A 16,427-nucleotide genomic window follows, 5' to 3' on the forward strand; every position below is an offset into this window, starting at 1 on the left:
TTTTGAAAATTAAAGATGAAGCATCACAATGGATTAATGCTCAAATCCTCGGCTCCAAATATACAAGATCAAAAAAATTTGATAGAGGCAAGCATTCAAAGACATGGTCTAAACCCTCAGCTCCATGGGTTAAATGCAACATTGGAATGTCTTGGTCAAAGCGAAATCACATTGGTGGTTTCTCATGGGTTTTAAGAGATGAGAATGGTGTAGTTTTGCTACATAGTAGACGTTGCTTCTCCAACATTGTCTTTCTGACAGAAGCTAAATTTCACAGCATCTTATGGGCTATTGATAGTATGATTAGTCACAAATACAACTTTGTGATCTTTGCATCTGAAGCCACTGACATGGTAAACACTATCAATAAACCTCAAGACTGGCCTTCTCTACAATATTTTGGTGCTGAACTCAACAGGAAGTTAGCTTCAATTCAGAACTGGAGAATCGAAAATGCAGACACTGAATCAAACAAAGGAGCTTCACTTATTGCTCACAGTGTCATTCAAGGCAATCGATATCAGTCTTATGTGGCAACAAGTTTTCCCTTTTGGCTAAAATCTCTCTTTGATTCAGAAGGTCAGGTTGTTTTTTGAAACTTTTGTTATAACGCAATTCCTTTTGATTCAGCAGGTTATTCTATCCTTATCATCTTCCCTTTTAATGATTATTTTTGTTTTTACCTTGATAATTTTCTTCTTGTAATCGTTGTTAGTTTATGCTTTTGATCAACTGAACTTTTTTAGTCATGTTTCAGTTTGTAATATGTCTGGTTGTAATGGCTCTCATACTGGCTTTGATACTGACTTATGATATAAAACAGACACTCTTGCGACAAAAAAAAAAAAAAAAAGTGATTCAATAAAGTCTCCACATTTTTATTTTTGTAACTCCATATTTTTTTTGTTTAGCAGTTTTCGAATTTAAAATAATTCGTAAATCTCTCTACTGTAGTTTTCTTGAGATCTTGTATGACAAAACACTGTAAGCCAGATGTTGAGTACAAAACGTACCATGAGGCATCGCCGCAATACATCAAGTGTCACTTAGACCATTCGACACATGTCTGAGGATTGAATCAAAAAGGTAGCTACGGAGTGTACTGTTTCTAGGAAGAGTCCAAGCGGACCAATTAGGATTTGCTCTATATGGTCACAATTTGTTTGCTAGTGAATTGCTATTATCTTTTTCTGTAATTTTTTATTGATAAAAAACTATGTTCTCCGAATGTTAAAAAAAAAAAAACAACAACGATGTTCTGCTCCAGATACTGTTTTAACCGACCAATTCAGAATAAACTGATAAAGTAGTTAATAATACTATGAGGCATGTACCCCTTTTTGATGGTCAAAAGACAAAAACTATGTACAATTTGTTTGCTAGTGAATTACTATTGTATTTTTCTGTATTTTTGTTGTTGATTAAAAATGTTCTGCGAATGTAAAAAAAATATACAACAACGAGGTTCTGCTCCAAATACTGTTTTGACCGGCCAATTCAGATTAAGTGAAGCTTTTTTTTTTATTTGATAGATTTTGTAGTCACAATATTCATATAAAAAAGTTCATATTTTGTAAAAAACTCTAACTTATATTTTTTCTGTATAAAGAAAATCTCTAAGATATTTACTAGTCAGAAACTAATAAAGGCCTTCTTTTTCTTTGCAAAATAGAGAATTTTGTCAATTCTTGAAGTACTTACTTACTGGTTGGTTTTAATGTAGCCTTAACCAATCCGGTTTAGACCCAAGCCAAATGTCAAGATGGACTAACCGCCACATCAACATAAAAACCAATTTTAACCAATTACAAATCCCCATTTGCATCACTCTTCTCTTCTCTCTCTTTTTATATTTGTAAAATACAAATGGTGGGTCCTAAATACTCCAATGTGAAAACCATACCGTACAGTCCTCAATAACGAAGTTCCAGAAGTTTCGACTATTCGAATGTGCACCAAAAGGTCACCGTTCCAGAAGTTTCTAATTTCTAAGTTGAGTGTACTATAATAATATTTTTACAAATATTTTAATCAAATTAAATATCATCACTCACTTTCTCCTCTTCCTATATAAAGCCACCCCTCAAATTATCTTACGTGGACATTACCTTCCTCACTTCATCAACTGCCATAAACGAACTTAATCCGACCAAACCAGGTCAGTTTTCAAAATCCGAAGATGAACTCAACTTCGGAGATTGGTTAAATCGAAATCATCAAGAATCTTGTCTTTAATTTCCAATTGGGTTTTACAAAAACCCGTAAGCTCAAGATGATGAATCCGTTTCTCCCGGAAGGCGGCGATCCACCACCACCACCACCACCACAACCACAACCAATGGAGGGTTTACACGAAATTGGCCCACCTCCATTTCTGACCAAGACATTTGAGATGGTGGATGATCCAAATACTGACCACATCGTTTCTTGGAACAGAGGAGGCACTAGCTTTGTCGTTTGGGATTTGCATTCTTTCTCTACGATTCTTCTCCCTCGACATTTCAAACACAGCAATTTCTCAAGTTTCATCAGACAACTCAATACTTATGTGAGTCTTCTCTCTGTTCTTCTTTGCTCTGTACCAAAATAAAAAACAGAGCAATGCTCTGTCTTTTTTACCTTCATTTCCCTTGATCTTATCATAGTTGCTGGAAAATTACGTCAAGTATTCTGGATACTAGTACAAAAATTACTTACAATTAACTTGGTAATGGAAAAAAAGCAGTTTTTACTGTAGAATCTGTTGTTAATTTCGGATTCTAGAAACATCGAAAATGTAGATTCCGTAAATGGCTGGTGGAGTAGAAGAAGGTTTAGTAACTTCCAGAAGCTTGTTTTGTGTCAACTTGCTTACTAAAATAATCGAAAGAAACAGTCAGCGATCTTATCCCAATAGCCATTGTTTATTCACTAATCAGCTTTAAGGTTACCCACTTGTGCCATTCTTTAATATAAAAAAACAGAGAAAAAAGTATCAAAGCAGTCTCTCTCACTCCAATTATTGATGTGAGAATATGTAGACTTTCAAAAGATTTAGTTTCAAATTCAATTTTGAATATTAATGTTAAAAAAAAATTACAGGGTTTCAGAAAGATAGAAGCAGAGAGATGGGAATTTGCAAACGAAGGGTTCTTGTTAGGACAAAGACAGTTGTTGAAGAACATCAAGAGAAGAACAACCTTTAGTACTTCTTCATCTCCACCAAGCCATGACGCTTGCAACGAGCTTCGCAGGGAGAAACAATTGCTAATGATGGAGCTGGTAAGTCTGAGACAGCAGCAACAAACTACGAAAAGCTACGTCAAAGCTATGGAACAGAGGATAGAAGGAGCAGAGAAGAAACAGAGACAGATGATGTCGTTTTTGGCTAGAGCAATGCAGAGTCCTTCGTTTTTGCATCAGTTGCTGAAACAGAGAGATAAAAGGATTAAGGAGCTTGAGGATGATGAGTCAGCAAAGAGGAAAAGAGGTTCTTCTTCCATGTCGGAATTGGAGGCTTTGGCTTTGGAGATGCAAGGGTATGGAAAACAGAGGAATATGTTGGAAGAAGAGGATCATCATTTGGTTGTAGAAAGAGAGTTGGATGATGGTTTTTGGGAAGAGTTACTTAGTGATGAGAGTTTGGCTTCTACTTCTAACTAGATGGATCCTTTTGGTTTTGTTTTTTAGTTTCTACTTTCAAGCTCTTTTTCTTCTTCTGTCACAAAAACCTTATTTTGTCGTTTGTTTAATTAATTTCCAGTAATTTTCTTATCAAGTAGTAGTAGTAGTAGTAGTGTAAACTTAAAAAACGGTTGATTCTTTCATATATGTATATAGATGTGATAAATATGATTGTTATTAACTCCATCTAAACTCTTCTCTGGCCTCTCTTCTTATAAAGACCTGTTGATGATGTTGAATGATGTCTTTGTCTGCTTTCACTCTTTTTCCCTAAACCCTTTTTCCAAATGTGATATCTCTTTTTCACATCATTTAATGCTATTGGAGGAGGTTTGGCTTATTCAGCTATTTCGGTCAGTGTCAAGACAAGTCCACATGAGTTAGCAATAATCATCCATGTATGTGATTCTAAACTGTAACAGTGGAATCATGTTTTATGGAGCTCACTCATCTACTGCAAGGTTTATCCTAGAAAAGAAGGGTTTATCCTTCTGATAAATGTCAAGATAGATTACTCTCTCCGGTCATAGCAGGAACAAACAATTTGATCTTCAGGAAAACAACTTTAAAGATGAGAGCAAAGACAACTATGAGCAAGAAGATTGCTACAAAGATCAAGAATCATAGACAACGTAGAGGGAAACTCTTTGGCAGTGATTTAGCAGTTCTGTTTTCTGATCTAGAGTTTCTTCAACAGCAGCTAGTTGTTGATCCATGTAATCAATCCCAAACTCTAGACATCTACTAGTGACTCTTCCTTCTCCATCACATCCGCGACATCTCCAGCAGCAGTGGCACGCTGGACCATTGATGAAAATTAAAAAGGAATCATAGATAAAAGATGAATACAAGAGGAAACACTCGAGATCAAGACTCCAAAGTATATATTCTTTAAAAAGAGTGCCACCTATTGACCCTCATAAGAATCAAGATATTTCTTAGACAAAACACATCATTTCTTCAAGAGCTTATTCATTCCCAAATTTCTTATAATCTGAAATTCTACTAATCTCCACTCTCCTTGCTATGTTGTCATCAATTTGTCTGCAAGGCTGGACTGTGGAAACTTGCCCATGAAAACAAAACTATATTCAATGCAAAGAGTCTTGCTCAATCAGTCGTAAGGGTTGTAGAATGGAGTTCCTTCAACCAAAGCCATATCTTTTAATTAGACACTACTAAAACTAACATTGCAAGTATCAAATTGCTATACTCAATGTAAAGATTCTATATCTCAGCTTCTAGGTCATATCTTTGTGTCCACTGTGATAAAGAAACTTGAATTGAGACAGATCTAAATACGAGTGAAAGTGACAAGCATCAACAACACCATAAATTTCAACAACAACCGTCGGCAGAAAAGAAAAGAACAGCAAAGCTACTTAACCTTCAATGATGGGGACTTGAATAGGAATTTGGAACAACAATCTATAGCCAGCCCCGGCTCAATATATTTGAGAGCCTTAGGGCAAAAAAAATTTTTTTGGCCTATTATTATATACAAAGAGAAAATTTACTTAATTTTTAAAAATTTTGCAGAGTTTTTATAGTAAAAATTGTTATTTTAAAAATTTTGGGCCTTTTTATACATTTTCTTATAAATAATTAGGCCTCTTAAAATATAATTCTCATATTAATAATATTTTAAAAAAATATTTGGGCCTTTTTATATGTAAATTTTTTTTATAAAAAAAAAAGCCCCGGGCCGTCGCACTTCCGCCCTACCCATCTCAGCCGGGGCTGTCTATAGCACAGCTAATAGGTTATGAACAACTTCGACAATTCAACCGATTTTCTCACCATTTACTTATCAAACAACCACTGATCTTTGGTTCTTCACACTGCTTCTTGATTAGGGTTTTGCACCGATTGAAGATGGAACTTACGGACACCAGTTCAATCGTCGAGTGACCGAGTCAGATAATTACTCTCGGTTTAGTTGGATTTGAATTTTCCGGTTTTAAGAAAATATGTTTAAAAATAGAACATAATTTTGTTTTGGTTTGGTTCTGATTTTGGATAGGAAAAAGTTATTTGTCGACTCAAATAAATCATTGATATAGGAATAGAACCTGACACTTTTGTTATACATTATGTTGGGAAAATACAGTAACATAGGATATGATCTTTCTTTAACATATGGAAAAATAGTTGTAACTGCAAAAACAAACTCTTATATCATGGCATTTCACAATGCTAATAAGAGGCAGCGATCATCATTTTAGAGAATTCGTGGAATGAAAGAAAACCATCGCCATCGAGGTCGGCTTCTCGAACCATATGCTCTGCTTCTTCGGCAGTTATCTTCATCCCCATGTCCTTCATTCCTTCTCCCAACTGCATTTAGTTTACAGAAATTAGGAGAAATGACTAAAAAGACAATAGTTAAGAGAATGGTTATATATATAAAGTAAGCTAATAACTATTTGAACAAGGTAAATGACCTATCTTTTGCATTATTTTTGGGGATAAATTGTTCTTTTAGATTCAGACGACATATTTTTCTAGTAGTCTGTGTGTCTCGATTGTTGTGGTGTCGGTTTGAGAAAAAAACAAGACCATAAACAAGTGGATGGAGTTTCTTATGGCGACAAAAATTTTAGTGTTGTAACAAGTGGATGATAATCGATCATAAAGATAATAAGGTCTTCCAAAAGGTAGCATTTTAGTAATTTGTCTTCTTTAGTTAAATCAAAATCTACATGATCACTTCTTATCCAACTCTTTTTATAATATTGTTTGTATGTTAGGAAAATGTAATTTTTGGGTTTAAAATAATGTAAGAAATACATTGATTTTTGATTTTGTTACCTCAAGTGGAGATATGAGACCATCTCCGTCTCTGTCGAACACTCTAAATACCTCTATTAACTCATCCGATGCCGATTCCTACACCAATTTTTTCATTATATAACTTTTCTCTAAAATTTATCAATCTTGACTATAATAATTAAATCTTTCCCTGTAAGTGTATATATTTACCTGAGAAGTGTTTTGAGCCATAATATACAAGAAATCATCAAAAGTGATGCCACCGTTGCCGAAGATGTCGACATCACTCATCATCTGTTGCAGTTGTTCCGCCTTTGGATTCTTCCCCATAGACTTCATCACCTTCGTTAGCTTCTCCTTCGTGATGAACCCTGTTTCACACGCATCATAACATCATCAAAACCTGAATAAAATTTGTGTATCAAATCAGACAAGAAAGAGAAAGAACAAAAGCAGACCATCGGAATCTTTGTCAATGAGACAGAAGGCTTCGTAAAACTCTTGGATCTGTTCATCTGTGAAAGCATCAGCCATCTTCGATCACAAAGAAAAGTCAAAGTCTATCTTTGATTTGATATGATGATCAACTTCTCTTGATTTGTTTGTGATGAAGAGGAAGATGGGAGCTTCTATCTCATTTAAGTACTACACATCACCTCTTGGCTCTAGGCTCTTGCCCGGTCAAGGTCAAAACTCATGACCTTGCGTTTTCATTATTTGTGATATTTTTTCTGGAGCACGATTTCCAGGTCACGCGTCTTTGTTCAAACTTATGAATTCAACGCTTATTTTTTCCTTATTTTCATAGTTATTAGGAAATATATAAAGAGAATTAAATTCGGATCTTGATTATTCCGAAAAGAAAGGGTGGACCGGTGGAGTAATGCTCGGGTTTGAGGATTCAAGAATTAAAAGTCGTGCAGCAAGAACAAGTTGCATTTTAAGATGTAATTGATGCAAGGGTTTCTCTAATGTAACCCTTGATTTTCTATTATTTCGTGTCCTAATAATGCTTAGTGAAAACAATTTTTCTAGACAAGAATATCAACTTTTTTTTTTTAATAGAAAAATTGAGACTGGGAGGAAATTGAGCTGGAAATATCGTCCTAGGGAAAAATTGAGTTTCAGATATTGTCCAGTTGATCATGATTGTCAAACTTGATTTTACGGATTAGCAAGAACAAATGTTTTTTATGGCGATTCGTTACTTCATATGATCAAAGAATTGTTTACTCAGCTATGTACCTAACTAATATCAGATAACAAAAATTGATAACTATATCAACTTCTGTCAAAATTTCCATTTCGTAAAAGTAGAAGCCAAGTGTCCATGCCAAATTTTAGAAAAAAAGGAGTCCCCAAAAAAAAAAATTATTATGAAAAAAGCCCTTCAAATTTAGTTTACATAGAGTCTAAAAGAATATTGAGACGGACCTAAATCGGCGTTACCTGTTTTGGTATCTAGATATATATGCCGAACCTTATTTAGATGTTTTTCTCTTATCATAGTACTTTCCAGTTAGAAACAACAAAACAAATTAAGAAATAAGATATGGGTAAATAAGAATCAAGATCATAAACATTTGTGTTTGATTTGGTATTATACGATACAAACACTACAAAAAAAAATTACAGATATTATAGCTCATTTTTCCCAACTGCTATTACAGATAAGTTTATAATTTTGATTACTATATAATAGTATTTAGTAAATGCTAAGATAAAAATTTATATGCTGAAATCTAAAATCACTTATACCGCTCAACATTTAGCCAAAATTAAAACGAAAATTTAAAATTTCACTTGTGAGTGCAAACATTTAGCCAAATATTACCCTTTTTACCTCCCACACTTAGAAAAAATTACAAAACCCATTTGTGACCTAATTTTTCTCATCTCTCCACATGAGACCTCCAAGGCTCCAACGCTCATCTCGTTCCAACCCAGAGAAGAGAGATATTGCTTGAAGACATATTCGCTCAGTTAGGAAGCCAAAATCGAGCTTCCGCAAGTAGTTTTCGTCGGAAGTTAAAGCAGCGGCCAATCCAGCGTTCTCGAAGCACTCGTCGGCCATGATTTTCTCCCTCGTGGGAATGAAAGCGAGAAACCCAGATTCGAATGGGTCTAGTCATGGTGAAGATGAGACAATCTAGAACGGAGAAGAAGATTGGGTGACAAAGTTTCAGAGATTGTAAAGAGGTGGTTTGTGATTTGGTCGTTACTTTTATCTTTTGCTTCTCATTTTCGTTTGAATTGAATTTGTTGTTGGGTTTGTTTTTTTATTTGTCTTCTTCTTGATCAAATCTGGTTTGAATTGAATCAAAGGAGTTTCGATTTTGACAGAACGAATGGAGTTGTGACGATGGTAACGTAGATGCGGAAGATGGCGGAGAAGAAGAATAAGCTCAGAGGTGGGTAAGCAGATCGGAGATAAACCCTAATCCTCATTCATGTGTTAGCATTTGACGGGTAATCAAATCTTCGGGTCTAATTTCACTCTCCATAAGCTATAATTCAAATTTGTGGTTTCTAGTTAAGTTTTGTGCATAGTTGTGTCTCAGATTCAGCTGTGAAGAGCTAATGGACATAATTAAAGAATTTAAGCAATACATACTTGGAGAAGCAGGGTTTAAATCATTAGACGTGTTGCTGTTAATTATGGATTGTATTCTATTAATTCTATATCTGATGGGGTTGATAATGATGATGAGTCTAATGGGCAAGAAAAGCTTGATCCTGACCCGGTTAGATTTTCTAATTTACCATGCTCAAGTTCATTTAGATGTTGATTTGAAGTCTTTTTGCTTGTTCCTATGCTGAATTGGGATTGGTATTTGCAGGGAACATGTTTTGTTAATAGTAAGAATGAGAAGGAAGGTGTTTAGGAGAAGGAGCTTGTAGGATTGTAGGAGCAGTTTAAGTTATTGACTGGTGAGAATAATTTGCAAGGTGAAGATGGAAATACTAATGTGGTGATTCTATTTCTTCTTGCCTAGGGAGTTCAAAAGTGACGTGAGTACAAGCTCTAGAATGTTTCTAACTCATGTAGAAAGAAGTTATCCAATAATACAGGTAGGTTACTCTCTAATATCTTTAAAAAGTTTGTCATTTTGATCAACTTGACATTTTTGTAAATTATATTTGTTTTCTTTTGCTATTATTAGGCAATTGAAAAGTAAATGGCTGTCTTTTCTCAAGTACCAGCAGAAAATGGAGAAGTTAATCAAGTCCAAGGTGTGTGCACAACTGCAACTTTACTATGTTTTTAAAATTGAAGCAGATAAAGCTTTTTCTCTTGATTTGATGGATCAAAATCTGTTGCAGTGCAGATACGAGCCAAAACAGTTTGTGGTTTGGTCAATAATGTTAAGTTCAATTTGGGCTTTATTCTATGGATTTGCTGAAAGATTGTATAACTCAAGTAGTCTTCTTTCTTGTTTTTTTTTTTTTCTTTATCCAGATTGCCTATCTCCTCAAACGTTAAAGGCTACATGAATTTGGACTTGTTTGTTCGAGGTAAAGACGAGAAGGAGATAGCTGACCCAAAACATGGAGCCAATTTATGTACTTGACTTAAGGAGGAAATGGTGTGTCATTTGCTTGTGTAAGAGTTATTTTTTGTTGTTTTCTTGATCGATGTGTTTTATTTTCTTCGAATATGATAATATGTAAGACTTTTTTTGGGTATATAGATTGACTATTTTGCAAATTAAGCAGGTTTCACCAAATGTAAATAGCTTAATACGACTGCATAAAATAAGAGTCATAACACTGAATATTATAGCATTGAAAAAACAATAGTTCATAGCACAGATATATCGTCATTATTAACAATATAAAGTAGCTATATCAAAGCGTTTTACTAATGCTATGGTAGAATAGTCTATCATAGCATACAGAAAAAACGTTATCGTACGTGGGGGATCTACCATAACAGGGACCTAACATAGCATTTATGAAAACGCTATTGATGACATATAATAGCTCTTCTCTCATGCTAATAATGTAGATATTTCTTGTAGTGAAATAGAATCGGATTCACGTGAGCTTACGCTCCCACTAGGCTTAGTGGGGATTTACTTTTTCAGCTTATTTTTTATAGTTGTTAACTAAACTTTCCATTTCATCGCACTAGTTTAGTTTAAGTTTTGATTTAAAAACCGATATCTTGATTTCCATATTAGATGGCAGAGCTCCCTTATCTTTGTCTTCTCCCATCAATAATTAGTAAACTATAAATACATATACAAATAAGAGAAAAAAGACGAAAACAAACATGCATCAAATCGATTTAAATATATACATTGGCCTATCTACCAATTTATAAACACAATATGAAAATTAGCTCATTTGGGAATGTTATTTGAGAATTAACTCGTAATTATAATATGTAACGATGCTAACAACTAAAAAAAGTATTTTAGGTTTACTACCAACTTAATCGCAATTAGTCGTAACAAATTTGGTATATCGTATACAATATATTATCTTGATTATCATAATCCTTGACGTTACAGTATCCACATTATCAGGTTCTATTAACATCACTGGTCAAACAAGAGACCATTGATCAATCGGTTACTATATACAATTTTTATAAGCTCGCGTTAAATTCAAGGCTCCTGAAATGGTTTCATACATTATAAGATTCCATTTCCATGAGCTAAAACTAAAATGTTACCAATTAAAATTAGCATAAAGAAAAATAAAATAAAAATGCGCAAATGATAAGCTAAGCCACCTGTCAAATGTAGCCGTTGTACCTTTCTCCTTTCCTTTATCTCCTTTTTTAAATACTCTTTTAACAAATTCCTCAAACGCTCCCATTTTGGTCCAAAATAGAAACGAAATCTTGAATCTCTTGATGCGATGGTGAGATTAATCCAAGAAGGAGTCTTGATGTCTTCATCTTCGTCCTCAACGACAAGCAACAGCAACGACTCTGACGATTCCCTCAGCCCATCCGCCTCCACCAAAAGCTTCGTCCTCAACACTCTCCGTCCGCCAATCACCGGCGCGTACAAGCCGCTCGCAGTCCTCTCTGCTCACGTAGGCTCTGTTTCTTCCTTGGCGCTCTGTGGTGAGTTCTTGTTGAGTGCGTCTCAGGGAAAAGACATCATCGTTTGGCAACAGCCTGATCTCAAGATCTTTGCGAAATTCGGACAAGGTGATGGGTCTGTGAAGGCTCTGGTCAGCGTGGGAAGCAAGGTGTTTACGGCGCATCAAGACAGTAGAATCAGAGTTTGGAAAGTTTCTCGGAGAAACTCTGAGAATGCTTTCAGGCTTGTCGACACGCTTCCCACGACTAAAGACTATTTGGGGAAGTTTATGAAACAGAGCAATTACGTTCAGACGAGGAGGAATCATAAGCGTCTCTGGATCGAACACGCTGACAGCATTTCGTGCCTTGCGGTCCACGCCGGGATAATCTACTCTGGATCGTGGGATAAGACTCTCAAAGTCTGGAGATTATCGGATCTCAAGTGCCTTGAATCGATTAAGGCTCACGACGACGCAATCAATGGCCTTGTCGCCGGAGATGGCAGAGTATACTCTGCTTCCGCGGACGGAAAGATCAAGATATGGGGGAGAGATAAAAGAAAGCAGATTGAGTCTACTTCTTCCTCTTCTTCACATGTTCTGAAGGCTACATTGGAGGGTCGTGCAGAGGTTTCAGTGAACTCGGTGGTGGTTTCCGGTGACGGGAATTGGGTATACGGAGGAGGATCAGATGGGTTTGTGATGGGATGGGAGAAGAGAGAGAAAGGGGAAGACTTGGAGGAATGGAGATTAGGGTTTGAGATGAGAGGACATAACATGGCGGTTCTGTGTATGTGTGTAGTTGGGGAAATGGTGTGTAGTGGATCCGCTGATAAGAGCATTGGGTTGTGGAGGAGAGAAACGAGTGGCATTCTCTGTAAATTCGGAGTCATACATGGCCATGAAGGTCCTGTCAAATGCTTGCAAGCTTCGCCTAACAATGTCGGTGCTGGCTTCATGCTTTACAGTGGAGGCCTTGACAAGAGTCTCAGGGTTTGGTGGGTACCAAAACATGACAACTTAGAAGAGAAGAAATCAAGTTTTAAGACATTGTTGATGCAAAAGGGATGAGTGAAAGATGCGTGTTTTTTTAATGGTTTTCATATACGTTTTGGTTTATATTTGTAATTTGTTATTCATTTTGTAAAGTCATGAGGGATTTTTCCAAGAAATATATGAATTGAATTCTTATTTTGTTAACATTTGTGTCTACCAACTGTTTTGGTCCTAATGATACAGAACAGAGTAAAGTCTGGTGCTTTGGAGTTACCTTTGCTTTGTATTGAAACTGTAGCAATAGGATGATAGCTTCTGGGTTGGACAAAATATTGTAATTCACCCACTTTTTGAGCTTTGATCACCGTCCAATTAGCAAAGCAGAGTTTTTACAACTTTCTCCATACCATCATACTTTAAGTCTATAACCATGTCCAAATTAATCTATTAATAATTAGACGCACCCATTATAATGGACCAACCCATTGCTTTGAAAGTGAAGCATATACCCAACTTTGTTTATTCCAAAACACACTCTTTAAAGCAGAATCTCTCAGTTTTGAATATAAAAATGAGATGAAGAAGCATTTAAGGGATGCATTGAGCCAAACCATAAGTGTATTCATGTGTTTTTGAAGTTGGAATAAATTAAGCAAATGTGAATAAATCATCTTCACAAAGAACACAATCATTATCAATCCAGCCTCAAAAGGCAAAAACCTTGAATACTTTTAGTATGTATGAAACATTATCATCAAAAAGGGTACTCCGACTACTTGTATATATTCTACATATGCTAATTCTGAAGTGGAAACATAAAACCATGCCTTTGACTCTTTGAGATAACATGGAAGGTCAATGGCTAAGCTAAAACTACACTGCCTGCACAGAACATAACAAGCTAAGACTTCAAACACAAAAAAAAACACATCACAAAAAACAATGGATCATTTGGTTTACTTAGCTGAGAAATTGACCTTCCAGTTCTGATGATCATCTCTTCTAGGCCATGAGTTTTTGTAGTTAGAATGGTAGCTATATGAGTCATCTCTTTCCTTATTTTGCCTACCCCAACCGTCACTCGTTCGTTTTGCGTTCCAATTTCGTTGATTTGCCTCACTCACTCTACGTGTTTGCCAATTGCCTGCATTTGCCCCATTTTCTCTCAAAGCTGCATTGTCATTTTGCCTACCCCAACCATCACTGGCTTGTTTAACATCCCAATTTCTTTGCTTTCTCTCACTCCCTCTACATGTTTGCCAACCGCCTGCATTCACGCCAGATTCTCTGAAAGCTACATTGTCAGGCACATAGCCACCTTTCCATGGATTATAACCCTTAGGCTGCCGAATATCTCGACTAAATCCTTTACCACGCCATTCCTTCATCTCCATACCTTGATTTCCCCAATCCCGGTTTTCCCATCCACCACTTCCCCAAGAATTATTATTCCAACCTCTATCCTCCCATCCCTTACCAGAGAAACCTCCCCACGTGGTGTCTTTTGCTGTCTCTTTAATACAACTAGGCTGGGCTTCCCAAGGATTGTCGATCTTTTTATCCTCTTCGGCTGGGACACTTTCAGAACCTTTTACTTTCTTGTTTTGGTGCCCTGACTTATCCCATCCATCATCGTTTCCCTGGCCCGAATTCTCCCAACAGTCATTAACCCTATCTTTTGTTCTCCACTGGTTCTCCTTCCATTCCTCAGTCGTCAAACAACCCCCAGATGTTGTATCATTTACGTACTCGTTTACACAACTAGGCTTGCCTTCCCAAGAACTCCCCATATCTTTTGGATAATCAGTACTACCATCTGTTAGGTTCCATCCATTCGATTTCTTCCCCAATGCATTAACATCATGGACTTCCTCTCTACTTTTCCATGGAGTTTCTAACATACGAGCCTCCTTAACAGGCACTGTGTCACAACCACTCCAATTCCTATCTCGACGCAGTCGTTTAAAACCAATATTCACTTCACCAGGAGGAGCAAAGTAAGCCTTTTCTAAATCCTTAATCAGTTCCGGATCAACAAAAGTATCCCAATCTACTTCACTAATGTAAAGATCAGGATCAGGAAGAGACACATCACAATGAAGACCATTAACTTGTGACCAAAATCGCTTCTTCTCATTGTGAAAAGTCTCTTCGCAAGCAGAGTCATTCCAAGTGATAACATTACCATTATACCAGCTCTTAAAGTCTTTAGCTTCAACAACTTTTTGCCATGGCACTGATCCAATCACCTCACAGAATCTCTTTTCCCATTTCGGAATCCCATCGTCTTCACTATAAACTTTGACAATAAAACACAGTCAAACACTGTTTGTAAGATACCAAATTAAGCAAATTAAGATCAAGAGGAATGTGAAAATACCTGAAGAAGAAGAAGAAGAGTGACGTTCGCTATACCATCGCTCAGGAGATCTGCGACGGTGGTATCGGGATCGATGATTCCACTTTCCCATTGAGAAATCTCAATCGACGGTGATGGATTTTGGAGAAATTAGGGGTCAGCGGGAGAATTTGGGAGCTGAAGACGCAACGAATTGGAAATTGGAGAAGAAGCAGTGGAGTCGGTCGGTGGTGTCGTCTATTCGACTTCCGGTTCTGTTACGGCCCGATTTCATTTCGTGTGGGCTATTAATGGGCTCAATATAGTAGGCCCATATATAACTGGGCTGATAAGATCGTCATCTTTTTTATTATTAATTAATGGTGTGAATGATATGGCTTTTGGCAATAGTTTGTATCATGCTACTGTTTGAGAAGATTTGTAACTGTTTCTATCAAGTGAACAAACAATGAAAAAATTGAATTTCAAACGACAATGTTAGGCCAAATATCTCCAATTATGAGACAGATAAATAAGAGATGGGCAAGATCCTCTGTCCCACTTCACTAATTACACAAGGTAGGAAGATGAGCCATTTCCCTATTTTGCATAAGTAAATTATCAACAATCTAAACTTGTTTAGACCTAATCAACCCATTAAAAATTGGGTGAGTTGGGAAACTAGTACATTTATCAAACTTAATTATATAAGTAGTATAAGTACTATTTACAATTGTTCGTGAGAGAGAGTGTTAGAGAGAGAGAGTGTGAGAGAGAAAATGTCAATGTGAGAAAGAGAGAGTGTGGGTCAGAGTTTTTTTTTTTAATTTCTTTTTCTTGAAATTAAAAAGTGTGTGAGAGAGTGTGGATCATAGTTTTTTTATTAAATTTCTTTTTCTTTCTTTATTATATTTCATTTCCTCAAAGTTTAATAATTAAAATGCTCGTTCGTAAATTTTATTTTTCAAAAATTGATCATATACATAAAAATTTATGTTTTTTTCTCTATCATTTGATATGCATTTTTTTTTATAAATTTTAAATTTTATATTACCGAACACTGTACAAATAATATATATACAGATATAAATCACTGTACAGATGCATCCTTTTGTACAGATATCCTTCTGTACAGATATTCTTCTGTAAAGATATTCTTCTGTAAAGATATTCTTCTGTACAGTAGTGTATATCTGTACAGTGGTCTACATCTGTACAGAAGAATGTATGTACAGAAGGATGCATCTGTACAGAAGAATGTATGTACAGAAATATATCACTGTACAAAAGACCACTGTACAGAATACCACTGTAAAGAATACCACTGTACAGATACATATATAGAGCACTGTACAGATATAGATCACTGTACAGAATATAACTATTCTATATGTACATGTTTCTAGCTAGACGTATATATTTTCTTATATATGTTTAAAACGAATTCATTCTTTTAAGTTTAATAAAATGTCATATATTAGAATTTAAGTGCACCGACAATACAACTTTATAAATACACAATCTCATAAAATTTTCAATCATCATACTCATCCAAAACATTACATACTCGTTCGAAATTAACGTGTTTTGCATTTCAATTTCCTTGTACCTAATTAAC

General features: G+C 35.8%; 4 protein-coding genes and 1 long non-coding RNA gene across 8 annotated transcripts; 3 read left to right on the plus strand and 2 right to left on the minus strand.

Moving 5' to 3' along the window:
• The first annotated feature begins 2,002 nt into the window (after positions 1–2,002).
• LOC9313900 (heat stress transcription factor A-7a) lies at positions 2,003–3,847 on the plus strand. The gene is made up of 2 exons (XM_002876064.2): positions 2,003–2,548; positions 3,082–3,847. The coding sequence occupies exons 1-2, from the start codon at positions 2,273–2,275 to the stop codon at positions 3,640–3,642; spliced, it is 837 nt and encodes a 278-aa protein (XP_002876110.2). The 5' UTR covers positions 2,003–2,272; the 3' UTR covers positions 3,643–3,847.
• Positions 3,848–5,702: 1,855 nt separating this feature from the next.
• LOC9312179 (calmodulin-like protein 9) lies at positions 5,703–7,316 on the minus strand. The gene is made up of 4 exons (XM_002877786.2): positions 6,894–7,316; positions 6,646–6,806; positions 6,475–6,552; positions 5,703–6,000 (listed from the first exon to the last, which is right to left on the minus strand). Exons 1-4 carry the CDS (start codon positions 6,967–6,969, stop codon positions 5,860–5,862), a joined length of 456 nt encoding a protein of 151 aa, XP_002877832.1. The 5' UTR covers positions 6,970–7,316; the 3' UTR covers positions 5,703–5,859.
• Positions 7,317–8,183: 867 nt separating this feature from the next.
• LOC110228431 lies at positions 8,184–10,368 on the plus strand. 3 transcript variants are annotated; one of them, XR_002331977.1, is made up of 6 exons: positions 8,184–8,634; positions 8,779–8,904; positions 8,986–9,179; positions 9,276–9,507; positions 9,600–9,669; positions 9,896–10,368. It is a non-coding gene; the product is annotated as an uncharacterized LOC110228431 (long non-coding RNA). The 3 variants fall into 3 exon arrangements; XR_002331976.1 differs by having other exon boundaries at positions 8,997–9,179; XR_002331978.1 differs by having other exon boundaries at positions 9,003–9,179.
• Positions 10,369–10,960: 592 nt separating this feature from the next.
• Positions 10,961–12,744, plus strand: LOC9313902 (protein JINGUBANG). The gene has a single exon (XM_021026491.1). It carries the CDS (start codon positions 11,305–11,307, stop codon positions 12,544–12,546), a length of 1,242 nt encoding a protein of 413 aa, XP_020882150.1. The 5' UTR covers positions 10,961–11,304; the 3' UTR covers positions 12,547–12,744.
• Positions 12,745–13,143: 399 nt separating this feature from the next.
• Positions 13,144–15,149, minus strand: LOC9312180 (bifunctional endo-1,4-beta-xylanase XylA). Of its 2 annotated transcripts, XM_021026490.1 has the most exons (3): positions 14,852–15,149; positions 13,449–14,770; positions 13,144–13,353 (listed from the first exon to the last, which is right to left on the minus strand). In XM_021026490.1, the coding sequence occupies exons 1-3, from the start codon at positions 14,940–14,942 to the stop codon at positions 13,345–13,347; spliced, it is 1,422 nt and encodes a 473-aa protein (XP_020882149.1). In that variant the 5' UTR covers positions 14,943–15,149; the 3' UTR covers positions 13,144–13,344. The 2 variants fall into 2 exon arrangements, with proteins under 2 accessions (XP_020882149.1, XP_020882148.1); XM_021026489.1 differs by having other exon boundaries at positions 13,144–14,770; positions 14,852–15,148.
• Between the last annotated feature and the right edge of the window lie 1,278 nt (positions 15,150–16,427).

This window comes from Arabidopsis lyrata (genome assembly GCF_000004255.2).
Source record: "Arabidopsis lyrata subsp. lyrata unplaced genomic scaffold ARALYscaffold_5, whole genome shotgun sequence".
Lineage (NCBI taxonomy): Eukaryota > Viridiplantae > Streptophyta > Magnoliopsida > Brassicales > Brassicaceae > Arabidopsis > Arabidopsis lyrata.